The sequence below is a fragment of the Silene latifolia genome, chromosome 6 (assembly GCF_048544455.1).
Source record: "Silene latifolia isolate original U9 population chromosome 6, ASM4854445v1, whole genome shotgun sequence".
Taxonomy (NCBI): Eukaryota; Viridiplantae; Streptophyta; class Magnoliopsida; order Caryophyllales; family Caryophyllaceae; genus Silene; species Silene latifolia.
This window is the reverse complement of record NC_133531.1, coordinates 76,492,372-76,515,205: the sequence shown is the minus strand read 5'-3', so window position 1 is coordinate 76,515,205 and position 22,834 is coordinate 76,492,372. Positions and strand designations below refer to the sequence as shown.

Sequence of the window (22,834 nt, the reverse complement as noted above, 5' to 3'; positions counted from 1 at the left end):
AATTGTCGTGCTTGTTGTTTATGATGTCTAATTATTTCTGCACGACTAGACATAGTCGTGCAAAGGCAGAATCTTTCAAGGAGCCGATGATCCTTTGTGACAGTGATTATACCATTTTCCTGTCCCCGAACCGCGCCTCGGTAATAATCCCTTTCATTTACCTCTGGCTCCCTCCCTATAAGGAACCACTTTGACCAGCCCTTGCACACCACGGCCATGTTTTTCTTTTCTTCCCTCTCAAGTCGCTCAAACAAAATCTGGAGCAAAAACTGAGTAGTAAGGAAATGATGTAAAGGACTACTGTGAGATGGTACATCCATCTCCACAGGAATGTCATTTCCATCAAACCAGTTTGAAGAAAACTGGCTTACTTTCCATTCCCAATAATGTTCCATGAAATTTTGTTTATGAGCATCATTCTTGTAGGCAACTATCATGCATTTTGAGTAGTCCATTGTTTTTTTTTTTAAGAAAATTAAATACTTTTCTGAAGAGATTAAAAGTTTTGGTTATTGGAAAAGGTTTTAGAAATGAAGGTTGTAACACCCCCTCATACCAAGGTGCCTTACCAGGACCACCCTACCATGAAAGTGTGTTACCGTCTCGGTTGCCCGAGGTTAGTACATATCAAAAGCGTCTGAACTGAGCACATTTATTAGAATCTTGTAAAGTATAAAGTTTACAACATCCAAATCCAAATACTGATTCAACAAAATACAACTCCAATGTCTGACAATAAAAGAAATCAAACTAAGACTCAGACGGTGATGCTATGACTGGTGATGACAACACTCCCATGACTATCCCCAAGCTCACACTAGCAATAACTGTCAAGCCTGCTCACCATCCCCGAATGGATCACCGCAGATTCCACAAACAACAACGGGGTCAGTATTACTCAAATAATAAGACAAACAAACGAAGTAATCAACTGATCATCTCCAATTCCAATATTTCGTTCTCACACAGTAACCGACTACACACCGAAGTGTGTAGCCCTGCCAGATTACCCATCGCAACAGGTAATCCTCGCCGCCAGTGGGTGACCGCATCCGATCCCACCTAGTCCAGCTCCTCAACGAGCGACAAACAATCCCTGTCCCTTAATGTGCACATCCCCTCCCGTGGCGGGTTCCACGGAGGGCGAACTAGGGTGTGAAGCCACTCCCGCAAGTGACTACACCACAATCACAATCACACGACATCACAGCCGTCATAACACCCTCACACCAACATCGTCATGACAATCTCCATACTCCGATGATCAACAGATAACAATAATCACACAACAAACATGTCTTAACAAAGAACGAGAACCGAGTAGGGAAACCCTACCTTAGCAATCAACAGTGGAATGAACTCGAACAATCAGAAAGGCTCCTCTACGAAGTCTTCTCCTATACCATAATCACATAACACAATTACACATTGCACAACCCCCATATTCCCAATTCCGTAAATGTACACAGTAACCCCAACGAATACGAATAACATAGAGATAAAACTTACCAACACTAGAATGAGGAATTATACGCACGAACTCCGACGATTACACACACAACAATGCTATGGGATTATTAGGAAGTGATTAAGGAGAGATTAGGGTTAACGTAGAAATGATGAAGTTTGAAATGATGTTTACAAACTGACGCGGGATATAAAAATAATCTTAAACACTCCCTAATTAAACCGTCAAAATAACACTCGCTAGACCGAATACTCGGTCGAGTAAAGCTATACTCGGCCGAGTATCCTCTACTCGGTCGAGTATTCACTATACTCGGTCGAGTATTCATCGGCAGAACCAAAACAACCCACAACAACAGCACTACTCGGCCGAGTAGGCTCTACTCGGTCGAGTAGTCACCAAAGAAAATCCGTAGTATTACAGTCTTCCCCCCTTAAAAATAACTTCGTCCCGAAGTTCACACTCCACTCTAAAACAAGGTACAACACAACGCAAAAAGACTATACTAACCACATGTAACAACACCAAAGAAATACACAAATCACCACAAAATTCACTACCCCGACTCAAAGCAAAAACAACAAAACAAGACAAAACACTACCCCCCCAAAAAGACAACGGTTACGTCCCCGTAACCAAACATACCTGATTAAAAAGGTTAGGAAAACGTTCTCGCATAGCTTCCTCGGGTTCCCATGTGGCTTCCTCCACATTATGATTAGACCAAAGGACCTTGAGTAAGACCGTCTCACCATTCCGGGTCTTACGAACCTTGCGATCAAGAATCTCCTTAGGAATCTCGGTGTAGGACAAGGATTCATCAAGCTCGATGTTCTCCATTTCAAGGATATGCGACGGATCGCTCACATACTTTCGAAGTTGAGATACATGAAAAACATTGTGTACCCTATCCAAAGCTGGTGGTAACGCTAACCTGTAAGCTACCTCGCCAACACGGTCCAAAATCTCATAAGGACCTATAAACTTTTGGCTTAGCTTACCCTTTTTTCCAAACCTCATAACACCTCGCATAGGTGACACTTTCAAAAGGACCTTGTCACCTACCGCAAACTCAATGTCCCTGCGGTGTAAATCGGCATAGCTCTTCTGACGATCTTGAGCTGCTCTCATCTTTTGCCGAATTAATTAAACTTGCTCAACCATCTCTTATACCAGCTGTGGCCCTAAAACCACTGTCTCAGAACTATCATCCCAACAAACTGGACTTCGGCATTTCCGGCCATACAAAGCTTCAAAAGGTGTCATCCCGATGTTTGTATGATAACTGTTATTGTATGAAAACTCGATCAGATCAAGCCTATCTTCCCAACTGCCCCCAAACTCCATAACACATGCCCTCAACATGTCCTCTAAGGTCTTGATGGTCCGTTCGTCGACCATCGGTTGCCGGATGAAAGGTTGTACTCATCTTCAAAGTTGTACCCATCAACTCTTGCAGTTCTTGCCAAAACTTGGATATGAACCTCGCATCACGATCGAAACGATAGCTTTAGGTATACCATGTAACCGAACCACATGCCTTTCAGAACCCAATGCCATTGCATCTTACACCAAGTATCTTTCATGGGAACGAAATGGGCTGACTTGGTTAACCGATCAACAATCACCCAAATCATCTTTGTTACCTTGCTCGACCTAGGCAACCCCACAATGAAGTCCATGGAGATCGACTCCCACTTCCACTCGGGTACTTCTAAAGATCGTATCTTACCTTGTGGTCTCCTTTGTTCACCCTTGACCCTTTGACAGGTCAAACATCTAGCTACAAACTCAGCTACATCTCTCTTCATGTTTGGCCACCAAAAAGTCTTCTTAAGGTCTTTGTAAAGCTTGTCACCACCCGGGTGAACTGAATAGGGAGTGCAATGAGCCTCCGTCAAGATCACTCTCCGCAACTCTGCATCCTCAGGAACACACCATCTCCCATCAAAACGAACACTCCCATCTGCATGGATAGAAAACCTGGAAACCGTTCCACTCTCTACCCTTGACTTCCACTCCTGAATCTTGGGATCAAGCTCTTGCTTACTCTTGATGTTCTCATACAACTCTGGCTCGATCGTCAAATCCCCGATGGTATCCCCCTTTCGTATCATAAAGATCCCCATCCTAGACATCTCATCCCTCAACTTCAGCAAGGACATAGCTGTACATAGCGAATGAACGCTCTTCCTACTCAGTGCATCTGCAACAACATTAGCCTTACCCTCGTGATAGATGATCTCCATATCATAATCTCCGATCAACTCCATCCACCGTCTATGTCGCATGTTAAGCTCCTTCTGAGTGTAGATATATTTTAAACTCTTATGATCAAAGAACACCATAAAAGTTGCTCCATAAAGGTAGTGCCTCCAAATCTTAAGAGCGAAAACAACTGCACCCAGCTCCAGGTCATGAGTAGGGTAGTTCTCCTCATATTGCTTCAGCTATCTCGAAGCATAAGCTATGACTTTCCCTTCCTGCATTAAAACACAACCAAGACCATTCTTTGAAGCATCGGTATATACCTCAAAGTCATCACATCCCTCAGGCAAGGCTAGGATAGGGGCTGTGGTCAAGCGTTCCTTTAAGGTCTGAAACGCCGTCGTACAACTCTCATCCCAAACAAACCTAACTTCCTTCCTCATGAAAGATGTCATAGGCTGCGCTATGGTAGAGAAATCTTTTACAAATCTCCTGTAGTAGCCAGCAAGGCCTAAGAAACTCCGAATCTCAGCAACATTCTTCGGCGATTCCCACTTGGTTACGGCCTCAATCTTACTAGGATCCACAGATACTCCCTTCTTAGATATCACATGGCCTAGAAAAGCCACCTCCTCTAGCCAGAACTCGCACTTAGATAGACTAAGATATCATCGATGAAAACAACCACAAACCTATCCAAGAACGGTGTAAAGATCCGATTCATCAAATCCATAAAAGTCGCTGGTGCATTGGTCAACCCAAAAGGCATCATCGCGTACTCGTAATGACCATATCGAGATCGGAACGTTGTCTTAGGAATATCCTCATCTGCTATCCTCAGCTGGTGATATCCCGACCTCAGATCAATCTTGAAAAACACACCTGCTCCACTTAACTGATCAAATAAATCATCAATCCTAGGCAACGGATACTTGTTCTTCACTGTGACACGATTGAGCTCTCTATAATCGATGCACAGTCTCATACTCCCATCTTTCTTCTTTACAAAAAGAACTGGAGCTCCCCACGGTGACACACTAGGGCTCATGTAACCCTTGCCTAGCAACTCATGTATCTGCTTTTTCAACTCTGCCAACTCTTTAGGTGCCATACGGTAAGGTGCTTTAGATATAGGACCCGTTCCCGGCTTAAGCTCCACGCTGAAATCAACATCCCTCTTGGGAGGCAAACTCGGTATCTCCTCAGAAAAAACATCTTCGAACTCTCTCACCACAGATATCTCAAAAGCTGTCGGCGGCTCTACTCGGTGGTCTCTCACATGACAGAGAATCAAGGGACACTTCTTCCTCAAACATGACTTTAAAGTCATCACAGCTATGAACCTACACTTAGGCTTTACCACAAACCGTCTATAGGACACCCTAACACCCTTGGGACCCTTTAAGGACACCCTCTTTTGCCGACAATCTATCCTGGCATCATACTTACCCAGCCAATCCATCCCGACAATCACCTCGAACTCATCCATAGGAAACTCTAACAGGTCTACTGGTAAATCTACCACTCCAATTACCATGGATACTCCCTTATACAACTTGAGACACGACACAGACTCCCCCGAAGGTATGAACACATCATCCTTTACAACCTCAAACCTTCCCAAACCCATAGACACAGCATGACTCTTAGACACAAAAGAGTGTGTAGCCCCTGAATCAAACAAAACAAAGGACGGTACGTTATGAACAAGAAAGGTACCGGTAACTACATGAGCATCATCCTGTGCTTCCTGCTTGTCCATCATGAAAAGCTTCCCACTATTTTTCTGTCCTCCACCCTGAACTGAAGCATTGGAGGTACTTGGCTTGGCTGCCGAATCTTGGGTGGTGTTGTTGTTCTGGCGCTGATATGATCCACCACCACTGCGGTTGTAACCGCCCTGGTTACCCTGTCCACCTTTGTTGCCCCATAAACCTCCCGGTTGGTTACTAGCAAAACTCTGAGTCGGTCCCTGAGAAAAATTCCCTGACCGAGCTCCTGAACTAGTGTCGGGCTTGTAGCTCGTGCATTCCCGTCTTTTGTGGCCTATTCCACCACAGTTGAAGCATGTAAGGTTAGAGTTGTCACTCACACTCCGACATCCATTCTTTCCCCAGCCACGAGATCCTCCCGAGAAACCAGCTCCACCAGAAAAAGCCTTAGCATGGTTGAAGTTCTCCTTCTTGTTGGCCGACTGACTGTTGCTTCCACTGTCAGTCTTCCTCTTTTCCGCAGCAGTCCTCTCATCGATCTCACTTGAGATATCTACCATTCTCTCAGCTTGACCCGCTCTCAAATACACTTCCTTGAGGTCAGTAGCAACCCCGACTGGCATACGACTCACGATCTTAGCAGATAAACCCCTCTTAAAACGGAGAGCCAACCCTCTTTGTCCTAGCTGCATGTCCTCAACATAACGAGATATCTCCAGGAACCGATGGTAGTAGTCAGTGACTGTCATCTCATCAGTCATGGTAAAGGAATCAAAGTCGGATCTCATCTTGTGTCGGATATGCTCCGGCACAAACTGCTCCCTCATAGCACTCTTCAACCTGGACAAGGAATAGCTCCTTCACCTGGTAAAAGCTCTAGCATCTTCCTTGACGTTTTGCCACCAAACTGCAGCTTCACCTCTTAGGTAGTACACTACCTGCTCGACGATCATGTCTTCGGGGCACTTAACCATTTCCATGAGAGCTTCGATCTCACGGTGCCACTTCTCGAGTAGCTTTGGTTCACCTACCCCATCATATGTGGGAGGGTTGAAGCGAGCAATGATGATGCTGAGCTGAGTAGCATCCATCGACTTCTCATTCCCCTTTCCCACATTTTTGAGAGCTTCAAGGAGAGCCTCTTGTTGCTCAATCATGCGAGCAACCTCATCAAGAGTCATCTAAGAAGCTTGGATCTGCGCGATAGTTCTTTTGGGTGGCATTTTGAGCTGACAAGAAACAAGGAAAAGTAAACACAAAATCCTACGGCTCAAAATGTAACAACCTTCCGCCAAAGGAACACTCGACCGAGTATACAACCATACTCGGTCGAGTAACGACTACTCGGTCGAGTATCCTAGATACTCGGTCGAGTATTCGACTCCAAAAGCAAACGTCAAAAACTCAGAAACAACACTCGGTCGAGTAAAACAACACTCGGCCGAGTAGTCACTACTCGGTCGAGTATACTTATTTACTCGGTCGAGTTATCACATACAGTAGCCACTGCTAATCAGTGCCAAGCAATACTCCGTCGAGTGCTTGGTTACTCGGCCGAGTGCTCCCTACTCGGTCGAGTACCTGCCCTGCTCGGCCGAGTCACACAATAGACGGGTATACAGTATAAAGTTCTCTATCATGCTCACTATTCCCGCAGCAAACACATAACATCAAGGACTTAAATGCCACATTATAATCATACCAACATACAATTCATGCATATTCTAATTCCAACATAACAACATTCACAAACCCGTCACCTCCACTATTTCTCCGTTCACCACACTTGCAAATTTCAACACATACCCTTTCAATTATCAACTATTACCAACATGCATCTTCACATACATGTACATACAAAACCTAACTCTCATCACACTTCCCCATGTTACCGGCTCGAGTTAATGAGGGCCAATTTGCGACTCCGGGATGTCTCCCGAGTCTTTGCGGTAGCTCCAAACAACTCTCCCCGGGTTCATTTTATTTAGACTCCCTAGGTTCATTAAATTCATTTGTTTAGGTGCCGGAATCTTCTGCTCTGATACCACTTTGTTGTGGGGTAATATCCGTATAATACCCTTTAATTATAGGATTATAACGCAAATTTTATATGCAATTTATAGTCATAAACGAAAAACACAATGAGACGATAAAGATTAAGTAATAACCTCCGGTCCTAGTGCAATTCGGCAATGAGAGATCAAAGTAGATCTCCTCCTAATTGTTGCACCCAAGATTGTCCGAGAAATGCCCTTGTGCTAGAAGGAATCCTCTAATTGCCTTGCAATATAGAGAGGATTGTTTTGTGAGTTTTGGTTGGATGTGAGATCCGAATTTTGAGAGGCATTTTTTCCCAAAACCCTAGTTTTCATACAAATGAAAATGCTTAGGTTAACAAAAGAGGAGATGGCTCCTTTTGTCTATGTTTGGCTCGGCCAAACCGAGTGAGAGGGAGCCTCATGGGCTTTTTCATTTCCTCTTCATATAAACTCGTGGTCCGAATCCAAATTACTAAATGTATATGACACAGTCTAATTATAAATCGCCATCGGTTATCGGTTATTAAAGCATCAACTAATAAGACGGGTTAGTTGAATTATTAATACATGTCCGACAAAGACAATATCGTATAATTAATTTATTCAATATACATTAATCAAATATAAATCGTTTATATTCAATTTTACGAATTAATCGTTTAATTCGTCTTAGCCCTTTTTATTTAATCCGTATTAAATAAAATATCTCAACATCACATTTTTGACTAATTACTAGTCAAATAACTCGGACTAACTGGTTAGTCAAATTTGGCATCTACATGACTGTATTTTCATACTGTCACATCTCTCAAACGTATCCTATAGGTGTGACTTTTAGGGACTAGTTGATCACCGCCATCTGTATGACAATAACGTCAAACTTATCTAGCAAGCCAACCGTTATTGATAAACGTGGACCAACTGATTATGATACAAAAGTATACCCTTTGATCCTTTTAGAGATTTATAAGTCCTTGCACTAATCGTAAAGGACACCGGCCTTAACAAGCTCCCACTTGTCTGTACAAGTGTATGTGCAATGACGTTATCCGCACTAACTGGAGGACACAGCTCCAACAAACTCCCACTTGTCCGTACAAGTGTATGTGCGATAACCGATTCTCATATTCATTTAAAATTTCTCCCACTCAATGTAAAACAATTTGCAGATCCGGATCCGCAAAGGTCGTATTTTACAATCGATGCGGATCAAGAGTGGTTTCCCCGACTAGAGAGTAACTTAAGCGATAAAACGAATCCGTATCCGAGCATGGCCATGCATTTCGATTCTGACTCCTCGAGTGGCCCCGAGAAATATCGAGTACCGATAAAGGCTGAATATTTCCTTCAACTCGAACTCCTTCCGATCTAAGCACGGCATGAAATGACCCAGAAAAAAATCTACTTGGCCCCTGTTACGGATGACCGTGAGAAAGAAACCAAAGTCACCCAAAATCTGCCTTAGTCTCAAGAGACAGTCGATAGTCAAAAGAATCGACTCTTAGGATCACCATGGAGGTCCTATCCACGACCGGGCACCGAATGTTATAAAACATTTAGGACTCCACGTCGATGTCACAATTTTGTCCTACGAAATATCCGTATAAATCGCCTCTGTGATTGGTCAGTCAACCGGTTGACTTATGGCTCGTTGAACCCACCATCAACCAACGTCACAAAATAATTGCCAGAGTTATCAGCTCATGTGGGCAATTAAGGACTGAAAAATATAATGTTCGTTCAGTTCACTTTGTGGTGTTCAAAAATTGTCGTACAATTCCACATGAAAAACAAAATATATAAATATCAAAACGATGATGTCGTATAGAGTACAAAAGGGAATGAATCTAATCCATAAAAGAGTACTACAACTTAGGAACACGTTTAATTCCCATGGAATTAACGTGCCCTTCATGCTTATCTTGTCGTAATGCTTTAGTGAGAGGATGATCTGCTATGTTATTATCCGTAGCAATCTTTTCTATCACTACTTCCTTTTGCTCCACGTAATCTCGGATTAGATGAGCTTTCCGTTGTACATGTCTAGACTTGTTGCTAGACTTAGGCTCCTTAGCTTGGAAGATGGCACCACTATTGTCGCAATAGATGGTAATCGGGTCATTCGAACTAGGCACTACAGATAGCCCATGTAAGAATTGACGCATCCATATCGCTTCCTTTGTAGCTTCAGACGCGGCATAGTACTCGGACTCAGTCGTAGAATCTGCTGTAACAGTTTGTTTGGAACTCTTCCAGCTGACTGCAGCGCCATTAAGAGTAAAAACGAATCCGATCGAGATTTCGAGTCATCTCGATCCGTTTGGAAGCTAGCATCTGCGAATCGGTTGCGCATAGCTTTTGAGGGCCTCCATAAGTCAATGCCCAATCATTAGTCCTCCGGAGGTACTTAAGAATGTTCTTGACAACTAACCAATGTGATTCACCTGGATCTTTGTTGGAATCGACTTGTCATACTCAATGCATATGCCACGTCCGGACGTGTGCATATCATGGCATACATGATTGATCCTATAGCCGAAGCATAAGGAATCCGTGCCATGCGCTCTTTCTCTTCCGGTGTCTCGGTGCACGAGACTTGCTCAAATGCACCCCTGGAGCCATAGGAAGGAACCCCTTCTTGGAGTTAGTCATGTTGAATCTCTCTAGGACTTTGTCTATGTAAGACTCCTGACTGAGGGATAACATCCGTCGTGATCTATCTCGATAGATACAGATGCCTAGAATTCTTTGCGCCTCACCCAGATCTTTCATCTGGAAATGGTTTTTCAACCATACTTTCACCGAAGTTAAGAGAGGTATGTCATTCCTAATCAGGAGTATGTCATCGACATACAATATTAGGAAGACAATCTTGCTCCCACTCGACTTGATATAAAGACATGGTTCCTCGACTGATCGAGTGAATCCATTTTCTTTTATCACTTGGTCGAAGCGATGATTCCAACTCCTTGATGCTTGCTTAAGTCCATAAATGGAACGCTTAAGCTTGCACACTTTCTTAGGATGTTCTGGATCGATGAAACCTTCGGGTTGTACCATGTACAACTCTTCCTCCAAAAAACCGTTTAAGAAGGCGGTTTTCACATCCATTTGCCAAATTTCATAGTCATGAAAAGCGGCAATCGCTAAGATAATCCGAATGGAACGCACCATGACTACGGGTGCAAAGATTTCATCGTAGTGCAAACCTGGCACTTGGGTGAAACCTTTAGCAACTAGTCGTGCTTTGTAGATATCTTGTTGACCTTCCACAGAATGCTTTATCTTGTAAAGCCATTTGCATTGAAGGGGACGAACCTTAGCAGGTAAGTCAACAAGATCCCACACGTTGTTCTCATACATGGAGTCCATCTCGGATTGCATGGCCTCAAGCCATAGCTTTGAGTCAGAACTAGTCATGGCACCTTTATAGGTTGCGGGTTCACTACTCTTTAAGAGTAGAACGTCATCTATGTCATGTTCCTCGACCATACCAATGTATCTGTCTGGAGGAATAGAGACTCTTCCCGACCTCCTGGGTTCCTCAGGAATGTTAACCGCAGCCGGGATTGAAGGAATAGGTTCCTCCAATAGTTGCTCGGTACTTGGTTCTGGAATCTCCGACAATTCGAAGGTTCTATCACTCTTTGCATTCTCGAGAAATTCCTTCTCTAAGAATGTCGCACTAGCCGCAACAAAAACACGTTGTTCGGTTGGCGAATAAAAGTAATGACCAAGCGTTCCTTTAGGATAACCTATAAAGTATGTCTTGACCGATCGCGGGCCGAGCTTATCCTCGTGTCTCCACTTGACATAAGCCTCGCAGCCCCAAACCCGTATAAAGGACAAGTTAGGGACCGTTCCCTTCCATAGTTCATATGGAGTCTTGTCAACATCTTTAGACGGACTTCGGTTAAGTATTAGAGCGGCTGACAAAAGAGCATAACCCCACAATGAGTCAGGCAACACGGTGTGACTCATCATGGATCGAACCATATCAAGTAGTGTTCGATTTCTCCGTTCGGACACACCGGTCAATTGAGGTGTTCCGGTGGAGTTAAGCGTAAAGGCAATCCCACAGTCTTTAAGGTGTTGATCAAACTCGTGAGAAAGATACTCGCCACCACGATCTGAACGTAGTGTTTTAATCTTTCTACCTAATAGGTTCTGTACCCTATTCTGGTATTCTTTGAATTTCTCAAAGGATTCACTTTTGTGCTTCATTAAGTAGACATAGCCATATCTACTTAAATCGTCCGTGAAAGTGATGAAATACCTATAGCCTTCTCGTGCGGTGATTGACATAGGTCCACATACATCCGTGTGTATGAGACCTAATAGGTCAGCAGCGCGCATTCCAACACCTTTGAAGGAAATCCGAGTCATCTTACCGATGAGACATGATTCACACGTGCCAAATGATTGAAAATCAAAGGCCGAGATAGCTCCATTCTTGATGAGCTGTTTAACGCGTTTCTCATTAATGTGTCCCATACGGCAGTGCCATAGATACGTTTGATCTTTGTCACCAACCTTTAACTTTTTATTCATTACGTGTAATATTTCGGTTGTCTGATCTAAAACATAAATTCAGTTCATGGAGACTGCCTTGCCATAAATCATATCGTGTAATGAGAAAATGCAAGTATTATTCTCTATTACAAATGAAAATACAAGTTTGTCAAGTGCAGAAACTGAAATAATGTTTTTTTGAAAGACTGGGTACATAATAGCAGTTATATAAAAATAACTCAAATCCGCTAGGAAGCTGGATCACATATGTTCCCCTTGAGACGGCAGCCACTCGTGCTCCATTCCCAACACGCAGGTCCACCTCACCCTTTACGAGGGGTTCGATGTTTCGGAGCCCCTGCACATGATTACACAGATGAGAACCACAACCAGTATCAAGTACCCAAGTTCCGTAACTTGCGTGGTTAATCTCAATCATATGAATAAAAGTAGAAGAGAAAGAAGACATACCAACAGGTTTAACACGACCTGCCTTTAAGTCCTCATGATAAACAGGACATGTACGCCTCCAATGCCCAGTCTTGTGGCAATGATGGCACTCCATGTTTTCATTCTTGCTCTTTGTCGCGCCTGATGAGGTGCTCGACTCACCAGGCCCACTCTTACCTGAACCCGACTTCTTGAACTTCGGTTTGCCCTCTACCGCTAGGTTTGCACGAGCTTTGCCCTTACCTTTCCCTTTGTTTGTCACAACGAGAACATCCTGTTTCAAGCTCCCACTGAACTTCATGTCCTTCTCGGTGCGTACGAGAAGGGAGTGCGATTCATGGGGACTTTTCTTCAAATCATTCATATAGTAATTCGCTCTAAATTGCGAAAAACCATCGTGGAGTGAGTGAAGCATGCGGTCGATCACAATGTTCTCGCTGATCTTACAATCAAAGGTCTCCAGCTTCTCGACATTCTCAATCATGCTTAGAATGTGTGGGCTAATTTTGGTTGGCCCTTTCTGGAGTCTCGCATCAAAGAAGCGAGTGGTATGCTCATAGGTCACGATTCTCGGTGCTTTCGAGAATTCCTTGGTGAGCGTGGTGAAAATCTTGTTTGCACCATGGGCTATGAAGCGTTTCTGCAAATTGGGTTCCATTGCAAAAATGAGTACGTTTTTAATCGCACCCGCTTCCATACAGAAATCATTAAACTTGGTGATTTCAGCAGCTCTAGCCGTGGGACCTGGGTTTGCCGGGATGGGCTCTAATAGATATTTGAGCTTCCGTCGCCAGCGGCAGCATTCCGTAATGCCGCCTCCCGGTCCGCGAAGTTTGATCCATCATTCTTCAGTCGAGTAGACTGATTCATCTGATTCATGAAGATCCGAAGCCAGGACTCACGGTCCAATGTGGCACTTGGCATTAGGTTGTCTGTAGAACCAGCCATTTGTTTTTAGCAGTTTAAAAGTTCGTGATCTACACTGAAAAAGAAAGAAAAACAAAACGAAATAAGCAACTCATCGAGGTGATTTAAGTCTATTTAAAATTCATTTTAACGTGTAGACTCATGGCACTTGCATAATTGATCTCCCTCAAGAATAATACAAGTGATCCCAAGACTCAATTTCTGTAAATTGATAAGCCAACTGTTTAGCTAATTCTTCCGTAAGAATTCTTGGTCGATAGATTTCCGTAAATCCTATCTATAGTCCACCATGATCACAGGATCGTACGAGTGACCATAGTGTTGAGATAAAATAGGTCAATCAGTTCCAACTTACCCGACGTAGAAGGAGTCATATTATGCCTACCGACGAAGAAGGGACTCATTGGAGTTTGACCTATAAAGAATATTCTCAATTTTTGTTTATACGAGGAAGATCCCATCAACTAAATTATAATTCATATTAAGTGAACGAATAACTAGCGTCTGCGTGAATGAATTAATTTGGGTGATGGCTTAAAATCATGTGACATAAGAATGTCAAAGAAAACTAACTCGTGACCTCTATATGTGTCAGTTTTCATGCAATAATTTGGTGGTTTGGTTTTTAGGCGGAATATGATGCATATTATCGTTACGAAAAATAAATAAAAGAATGCAATACGTAAATAAAAATTCCTAGTGTGGCCTATCCTAATAAAAAAACATAAAACAACTTTGGAATCCACCGTTAGACCCGAGAAGCTTGTCTTGATGTTCCATCTTGATCCATGTAGCGGGAGTGAGCATCCAGTCTCCATCTTTGGTCTTCTCAAAAATTACAATTTAAAATTTACAAATATAAACCTATTTACATTCTAAATAAAAACTGTAATTAAAAGAAATAAAAATGGAGATACGAGATCTCAAAATACAACCAAGACCGTGTTCCATCATTACGGTAACACGTTCTACTAAGGCCACACTAAGTTACAACCGTTTGCAAAAATAAATAAATACGTAATTAAAAGCATTCAAATTAAACAAGAACGATAAATAAAATGCATCAACTAAAATTAAATTTACTCGTGACATAATTCCGTAATTATGTTAAATTTATCCAAACCACCAATGATAATTAAAATTATATGACAAAACCGCTTTAGTCAAGTTAATTTTAATCCGAGATAATCCGTTACTATAAATCGTTTTAAAGTAACTTAATTTTACGTGGGTGAAACGTTTCACTATCAAGCGAGAGCATAAATCCGTTTTATGCAATAAAGGGCCGAAAAAAAAAAAAAATTTTTTTTTTTTTCCGTCGCAGCTGGGCGTGAACAGTACCCAGAAATTTTTTTTTTTTTTTTTTTTAAATGCTGTAAAACGAGAGCATCAAAAAGAGAAAAAAAAAATTATACGGCTCAAAATCGTGAGCAACAAAAGATCAAAACAAAGCGGTTTGATAAAACACAATTGCAATTTTAATCTAATCCGTATAGAAATCAAACTACAATTGTTACATCTTCAACATATTGCAATAATTATCGGTTAAAATTACAACATGTGAAGAACGATTGAAAACAAGAGATCGAACGATCTAACAAAATGTGTGGCACGCAAATCTATGCAAAAACAGAAAACAGGCCGTGACAAAAGGCCACACGGTTTTCAAAAATTTTTCGAGACAAAAATTTGTGCCACACGAAATTTTATGCAATCACTTTGATAGATCTTTTACACATTGCAATGAATATCGATTACAATACAATATGCAAAGATCAAAATGAAAAATCGACAAGCAACAACTCACACCGTGTAAACTTGACACGGTACTCAAGACAAAACGCAACAAAAATTTTATTTTTTCTTTTTGTGCCGAGAGCAAAACATGGCTGCCGCACCAAATTTTTTAAGAAAAAATCATCGTTTCTAAATCCGTTTGATGAAAAACACATAGAAAATTTACGTGGCCTCGCTCTGATACCACTTGTGGGGTAATATCCGTATATTACCCTTTAATTATAGGATTATAACGCAAATTTTATATGCAATTTATAGTCATAAACGAAAAACACAATGAGACGATAAAGATTAAGTAATAACCTCCGGTCCTAGTGCAATTCGGCAATGAGAGATCAAAGTAGATCTCCTTCTAGTTGTTGCACCCAAGATTGTCCGAGAAATGCCCTTGTGCTAGAAGGAATCCTCTAATTGCCTTGCAATATAGAGAGGATTGTTTTGTGAGTTTTGGTTGGATGTGAGATCCGAATTTTGAGAGGCAATTTTTCCCAAAACCCTAGTTTTCATACAAATGAAAATGCTTAGGTTAACAAAAGAGGAGATGGCTCCTTTTGTCTATATTTGGCTCGGCCAAACCGAGTGAGAGGGAGCCTCATGGGCTTTTTCATTTCCTCTTCATATAAACTCGTGGTCCGAATCCAAATTACTAAATGTATATGACACGGTCTAATTATAAATCGTCATCGGTTATCGGTTATTAAAGCATCAACTAATAAGACGGGTTAGTTGAATTATTAATACATGTCCGACAAAGACAATATCGTATAATTAATTTATTCAATATACATTAATCAAATATAAATCGTTTATATTCAATTTTACGAATTAATCGTTTAATTCGTCTTAGCCATTTTTATTTAATCCGTATTAAATAAAATATCTCAACATCACATTTTTGACTAATTACTAGTCAAATAACTCGGACTAACTGGTTAGTCAAATTTGGCATCTACATGATTTTGTATTTTCATCTTTGTCACATCTCTCAAACGTATCCTATAGGTGTGACTTTTAGAGACCAGTTGATCACCGCCATCTGTATGACAATAACGTCAAACTTATCTAGCAAGCCAACCGTTATTGATAAACGTGGACCAACTGATTATGATACAAAAGTATACCCTTTGATCCTTTTAGAGATTTATAAGTCCTTGCACTAACTGTAAAGGACACCAGCCCCAACATTTGTAACACCCCCTCATACCAAGGTGCCTTACCAGGACCACCCTACCATGAAAGTGTGTTACCGTCTCGGTTGCCCGAGGTTAGTACATATCAAAAGCGTCTGAACTGAGCACATTTATTAAAGTACTGTAAAGTATAAAGTTTACAACATCCAAATCCAAATACTGATTCAACAAAATACAACTCCAATGTCTGACAATAAAAAAAAATCAAACTAAGACTCATACGATGATGCTATGACTGGTGATGACAACACTCCCATGACTGTCCCCAAGCTCACACTAGCAATACCTGTCAAGCCTGCTCACCATCCCCGAATGGATCACCGCAGATTCCACAAACAACAACGGGGTCAGTATTACTCAAATAATAAGAAAAACAAACGAAGTAATCAACTGATCATCTCCAATTCCAATATTTCGTTCTCACACAGTAACCGACTACACACCGAAGTGTGTAGCCCTGCCAGATTACCTATCGCAACAGGTAATCCTCGCCGCCAGTGGGTGACCGCAGCCGATCCCACCTAGTCCAGCTCCTCAACGAGCGACAAACAATCCCTGTCCCTTAATGTGCACATCCCCTCCCGTGGCGGGTTCCACGGAGGGCGAACTAGGGTGTGAAGCCACTCCCGCAAGTGACTCCACCACAATCACAATCACACGACATCACAGCCGTCACAACACCCTCACACCAACATCGTCACGACAATCTCCATACTCCGATGATCAACAGATAACAATAATCACACAACAAACATGTCTTAACAAAGAACAGTAAACTGAGTTGGGAAACCCTACCTTAGCAATCAACAGTGGAATGAACTCGAACAATCAGAAAGGCTCCTCTACGAAGTCTTCTCCTATACCATAATCACATAACACAATTCACATTGCACAACCCCCATATTCCCAATTCCGTAAATGTACACAGTAACCCCAACGAATACGAATAACATAGAGATAGAACTTACCAACAGTAGAATGAGGAATTATACGCACGAACTCCGACGATTACACGCACAACAATGCTATGGGATGATTAGGAAGTGATTAGGGAGAGATTAGGGTTAACGTAGAAATGATGAAGTTTGAAATGATGTTTAGAAACTGACGCGGGATATAAAAATAATCTTAAACACTCCCTAATCAAACCGTCGAAATAACACTCGCTAGACCGAATACTCGGTCGAGTAAAGTTATACTCGGCCGAGTATCCTATACTCGGTCGAGTATTCACTATACTCGACCGAGTATTCATCGGCAGAACCAAAACAACCCACAACAACAGCACTACTCGGCCGAGTAGGCTCTACTCGGTCGAGTAGTCACCAAAGAAAATCCGTAGTATTACAAAGGTAGGATGGAAAAGTAATTGTGTACTCTTTGGTTTATATAGTGGATTAATTGATTATAAGAGATTAAATTCTGTGAACAGTTGTGTCTTTTCAACTGCCACAAACATAATCATGGTAATTAATAAATTGGGTGAAGTTATCTATGTTAGTTAAATCTCTTGCATAAAACAGTATATGCACACTATAAAAATACGTAATGGACATCTGAATTAAACTTAAAGCACATTTATTTTCCAAATAATGTTCCATGTTCTTTTTTAAATAATTTAATGTACCTTTAAATATAATATAATGTACATTTTCCAAACAGTGCTTAATGATATTTTAGTTGCACCTAATTATCAGAAAATGCAAATTATGAATATAGATAATGGACAATTTATTTGATGGAACATGTTTTTTTATAATTAATATAATTTACATTTAGAATTAATATTCAAATTAATGTGAATAGTTGTGTCTTTTCACCACTTAAGCAAGTTACAAACCGTCATTTGACATATTGAACAGTTGCAAGACCACTTGCAAAAGGTAATAATTACTTACACATCCTTATTATATATAATGCACATTTCACTAAGACTGATTGGACATTTCCTTATGAAACGTGTACAGCACAACACTACACATTATTTTTACATGCAAAATTACTTTTCAGTTACTTCAAATTGCACACTTTTCCTTTCTCATTATTTTTAGTACATTTTTTTCTCACCACAAAGTACATTTGCATTTATCATCCTCCTAAAATCAAACAAACAAACTATAAACCCTAATTTAACACTTTTCATTATAAAATTAATGTTTTTGTGGTTCTGTACATTAAATCTAGTTAACTAAATTTAATCAAATCCGAAATTAAGTTGAATTTGATTAAATTCAACTTTAACATCATCATAAAATCAATTCAACAACGATTGTAAAGGAATTAAATAACATTGAATGAACATACCTCAATATTGACTGTAGAAAACAATAATTCCAGATGAATGACCAAATCAATTCCGATTTTTCTTACAAAGTTTTGATCTTGAAATAACTGAATAGCTGATGAATGCAAAAGTTTGAATAAATTGACTACGATTTGCGCTTGAACACAAAGACAATTGATGATGAATAAACGATTTTAGATCACTAAATTTGATATCGAAAGACAAAAATTTACAAATTAAGGAAGGATTAATGATGAAATCGATTGATTTTGTTTCGTGTGGTTTGATTTTGTTACGTAGGCTTGATATTGCTGACATGTACAGTCTTATTTTTTGTTTTCCGTGAAATTTTTAGAGAAGCGCGCGTCTAATCTCTGCCGTCAGTCTTATTTGATGGACGGTTGAGAGCTGTTCTCATGGTTCTCACGATAAGCCCCGGTCTCACCGGAACTCTACCATAATAATAATAATTATAATAATTATAATAATAATAATAATAATAATAATAATAATAATAATAATAATAATAATAATAATAATAATAATAATATTAATATTAATAATAATAATATTAATAATAATAATAATATTATTAATAATAATAATAATAATAATAATAATAATAATAATAATAATAATAATAATAATAATAATAATAATAATAATAATAATAATAATAATAATAATAATAATAATAATAATAATAATAATAATAATTGCATTTGACTCTGTAAGTTGGCAATTTCTTGAGAGATCTCTTGTTGGCTTTGGGTTCCCTATGAAATTTATCCAATGGGTCCTGGGTGGTATCACTTCAACCCATTACTCTATGAACATCAATGGAAAAGTGGAAGGCTTTTTCCCTGGTAAACGAGGGCTTAGGCAAGGAGATCCCCTATCTCCTTACCTCTTTGTCCTATGCATGGAAGTTCTCTCACGGTTGCTCAGGAAATTGCCTGCTTACTCTGGCTTCTCTTACCACCCTAAATGTGTAAAGTTAAATCTTACCCATTTGGTGTTTGCTGACGACCTCCTAGTGTTTACTAGAGGAGATGTCCCATCTGTGACTGTTGTGGCTAACTGTTTGGGAATCTTTGCTGGCTATTCTGGATTAAGGGCTAACCCATTAAAATCTTGTCTTTATTTTGAAGGGGTTAATCAGGTGGTAATTGATGCTATTCTCCATGCTACTGGCTTCACTCAAGGGGAGTTTCCTTTCAGGTACCTAGGTATCCCCCTATTCCCTGCTAGGCTTACTCAATCTATATTTCAACCCCTCTTGGACAAAATTGCTAAGAGACTTTCCCATTGGGCTAACCATTCTCTTAGCTATGCTGGGAAAGCACAGCTCATAAACTCTGTCATTTTTGGCTTGCAAAACTTCTGGGGGGGGGGGCTAGCATCTTACTCCCTAAAGGTATTGTTAAAAGGATTCACCATCTCTGTCGCAGGTTTTTTTGGGGCTATGACAGTGATTCTAGGCGTATGTTGTTTAAAAGTTGGGATAGTTTCTGCTATCCTAGAGCTGAGGGAGGCATAGATATTAAGGAGGTGCTTACCTGGAACAAAGTACAGCTTCTGAAATGGCTTTGGAAGCTTCAAAATCAACCTCAGAGTCTCTGGGTGAAATGGGTGCATACTTATGTGCTTCAGAGTGCAGACGTATGGCTTCTCACACCTAGAAGCAATGATTCATGGTATTGGTCTAACCTAATTAAGGTCAGGGACTGGTTCATTGAAAGAATGGGTACTAAAGAGGATGCTAAACTGGTACTTCAGGGAGACATTATTGGAATCTTTCCTGGGTCTACCATTTATGAACTGGCCAGGGACAGGAAAGCTCCAGGTAGGTGGGCATCAATTTTGGGAGACACACTTTGTATGCCCAAGCATATGATCATCAGTCTTCTTGCTGTTCAGGATTGTTTGCCTACTATTGACAATCTGAACAGGCGAGGGCTTGTGATTATCAACAGATGCCCATTGTGTGAGGCAGCTCTAGAAAACCGTAATCATCTCTTCTTCCTCTGCCCGTTTTCAGCTAGGCTTTGGAAGTCCATCTCTTGCTGGTTGAAACTAGGTACTGTTTCTTGCTCTTTATCGCGGATAATCACTTGGTACAAGTCCCATGTCAGAGGCAAAAATTCTTGGAAACGGGCTTGTCGATGTGCTCTGCTTGCTGCGATTTATACTCTTTGGCAGGAAAGGAACTCTCGTATCTTCAATGGTGGCAGGAAATCTATTGGACAACTATTTTCTGAAGTTAAGTTTGTAGTTTACAATAGGTTGTTACATATCCACTTCAAGGTGGATGAGGATGTAAACTGGACCTAGGTACTTTGGCTATTTTGTTTGCTTTGTAGGGGGCTACACTAGTCTCCTTTGTAGACATAGGCAATAGGATTTGTACTTTACTCTTATTTATAATGACAATCCTAAGCTTTCTCTGCAAAAAAAAAAAAAAAAAATAAATAAATAAATAATAATAATAATAATAATAATAATAATAATAATAATAATAATAATAATAATAATAATAATAATAATAATAATAATAATAATAATAATAATAATAATAATAATAATAATAATAATAATAATAATAATAATAATAATAATAATAATAATAATAATAATAATAAAATGGAAATTATAATAATGGTAATTCCTATACTAATTAGAATAAGGTAAATTATAATAGTTTCCTAATTGACCTCGCTTTCTCTCTAATCTTACACTATAAATACCATGTTAAATCTGAGAAATAAATCACAAATTAAGAGGAGGAACTTTAGGAGACGGTAGAAGAAGGAATTAACAAAAAACGAATTAATCGACTCGAGGTAATTACTCATCCTAAATCGGTTTTATACTTAATTGTGCAAGCATCTTTAAGACAACCGTGTGACCTCTATAGACCACCATAGGACTTGAAATTTTGATCTAGAGCTATCTTAGACTGCCGAGATTCTGACCTGACCTTATTTGACCGTCGTTGACTTTGCTAGGGTGGTTTTGGGGCGGTTAAAGGTGGCTGGTCAGGGGGTTTGCGGGTTTAGGTCGTGGGTGGTTGTAGGGGGTAATTGAACCCTTATTCGGCCGAGTCTTGACCTGGGCATGATAGGGTTGTGATGGGGGAAGGTGGTCGGTCATGTTGGTGGTGTTGGTATGGTAGCAGGGGGCGGTTAGTGTTGGTGGTGGCGGAAAACAGGGCAGAGTAGGGGTTTTATCGCGGCTGTTTTAAGACGGGCAGTGTGGCCGTGTTTGAGACTGTACCAGGGGTAGGTACCACCTTTGGAACCGCCATGGACCAGGGGTGGCAATGGTGGTGGCCGTGGGATGTGAGAGTGGCTGTAGGGGTCGTGTTTTTTTGGTTTTATACACGGTGGGGGGTGGTGGTTTGGTTATTGATGGCGAGTAGAGGAGGGAGTTAGGGCGTGTGTTTGGGGGCTACTGGTGTGTAGATACCTCATTTCTGCACCTCCCGCAAGCCACCCGGTGATGATTGGGCCGCATGTTTGGTACACGGAACGATTTATGACAGTTGTAAGTTTATCGTCAAGTGATAGCTCAAATACTTGCGTCTACCCCTTGGTCGTCATTTACGCGCCGTTACGGTCGTTTTGACAGTAATTAAAGTATATTTGGAGTCTGGGTGAAAAACCGTCTTCATTTTCTAATAACCGTTTAAAATGCCGAGTCAGAATATTCTGGAATGTTCCGGATATTTCTATTCCATATTTTCAATCTTTTAATCTTTTGGAAAATTATATCCCAAAATTATATTTTATATAATAAGGAAATTAAGATCAACCGCAATTCCATAATAGAAACGCGGAAAATCTTTTTTCCGCAGGAGGAAACCCTTGGGGAAAGGACGCAGCAGGTGCTGCGCCTCTTCTAAGAGACGCAGTGGTTGCTGCGCCACTTCCCCAGCTCCTTTCTGCGTATTTTAAGATCTTTTCGAGATTTACTTCCAAAGTTTTACCGAAACCATAATTCCTTCGTGTGATTAGTATAAATACGGACCTTCGTTCCTCATATTTCTCACGCGAGTATCCGCCCTTCTCTTCTCCCTTTGCATTCTAAGACCACGCTCTTGCTTTTTGGCGTCTACGTGCTTGAACTTTCGACCACGTAAGCTCAGATCCTTCTGACACTACAAAAATTCATCACTTGCGCCACAAATTATGCCACGGGAACTCATAATTCGTGGCTAAATTTTGCTTAGTCACGGAAAAAACTTA

The 22,834-nt window shown here is 40.6% G+C and overlaps 1 protein-coding gene across 1 annotated transcript; it reads left to right on the top strand.

Annotated features, from left to right (window-relative positions):
- The first annotated feature begins 19,416 nt into the window (after positions 1-19,416).
- Positions 19,417-20,921, top strand: LOC141588241 (uncharacterized). The gene is made up of 2 exons (XM_074409694.1): positions 19,417-19,808; positions 20,039-20,921. The coding sequence occupies exons 1-2, from the start codon at positions 19,417-19,419 to the stop codon at positions 20,919-20,921; spliced, it is 1,275 nt and encodes a 424-aa protein (XP_074265795.1).
- Positions 20,922-22,834: the final 1,913 nt, after the last annotated feature.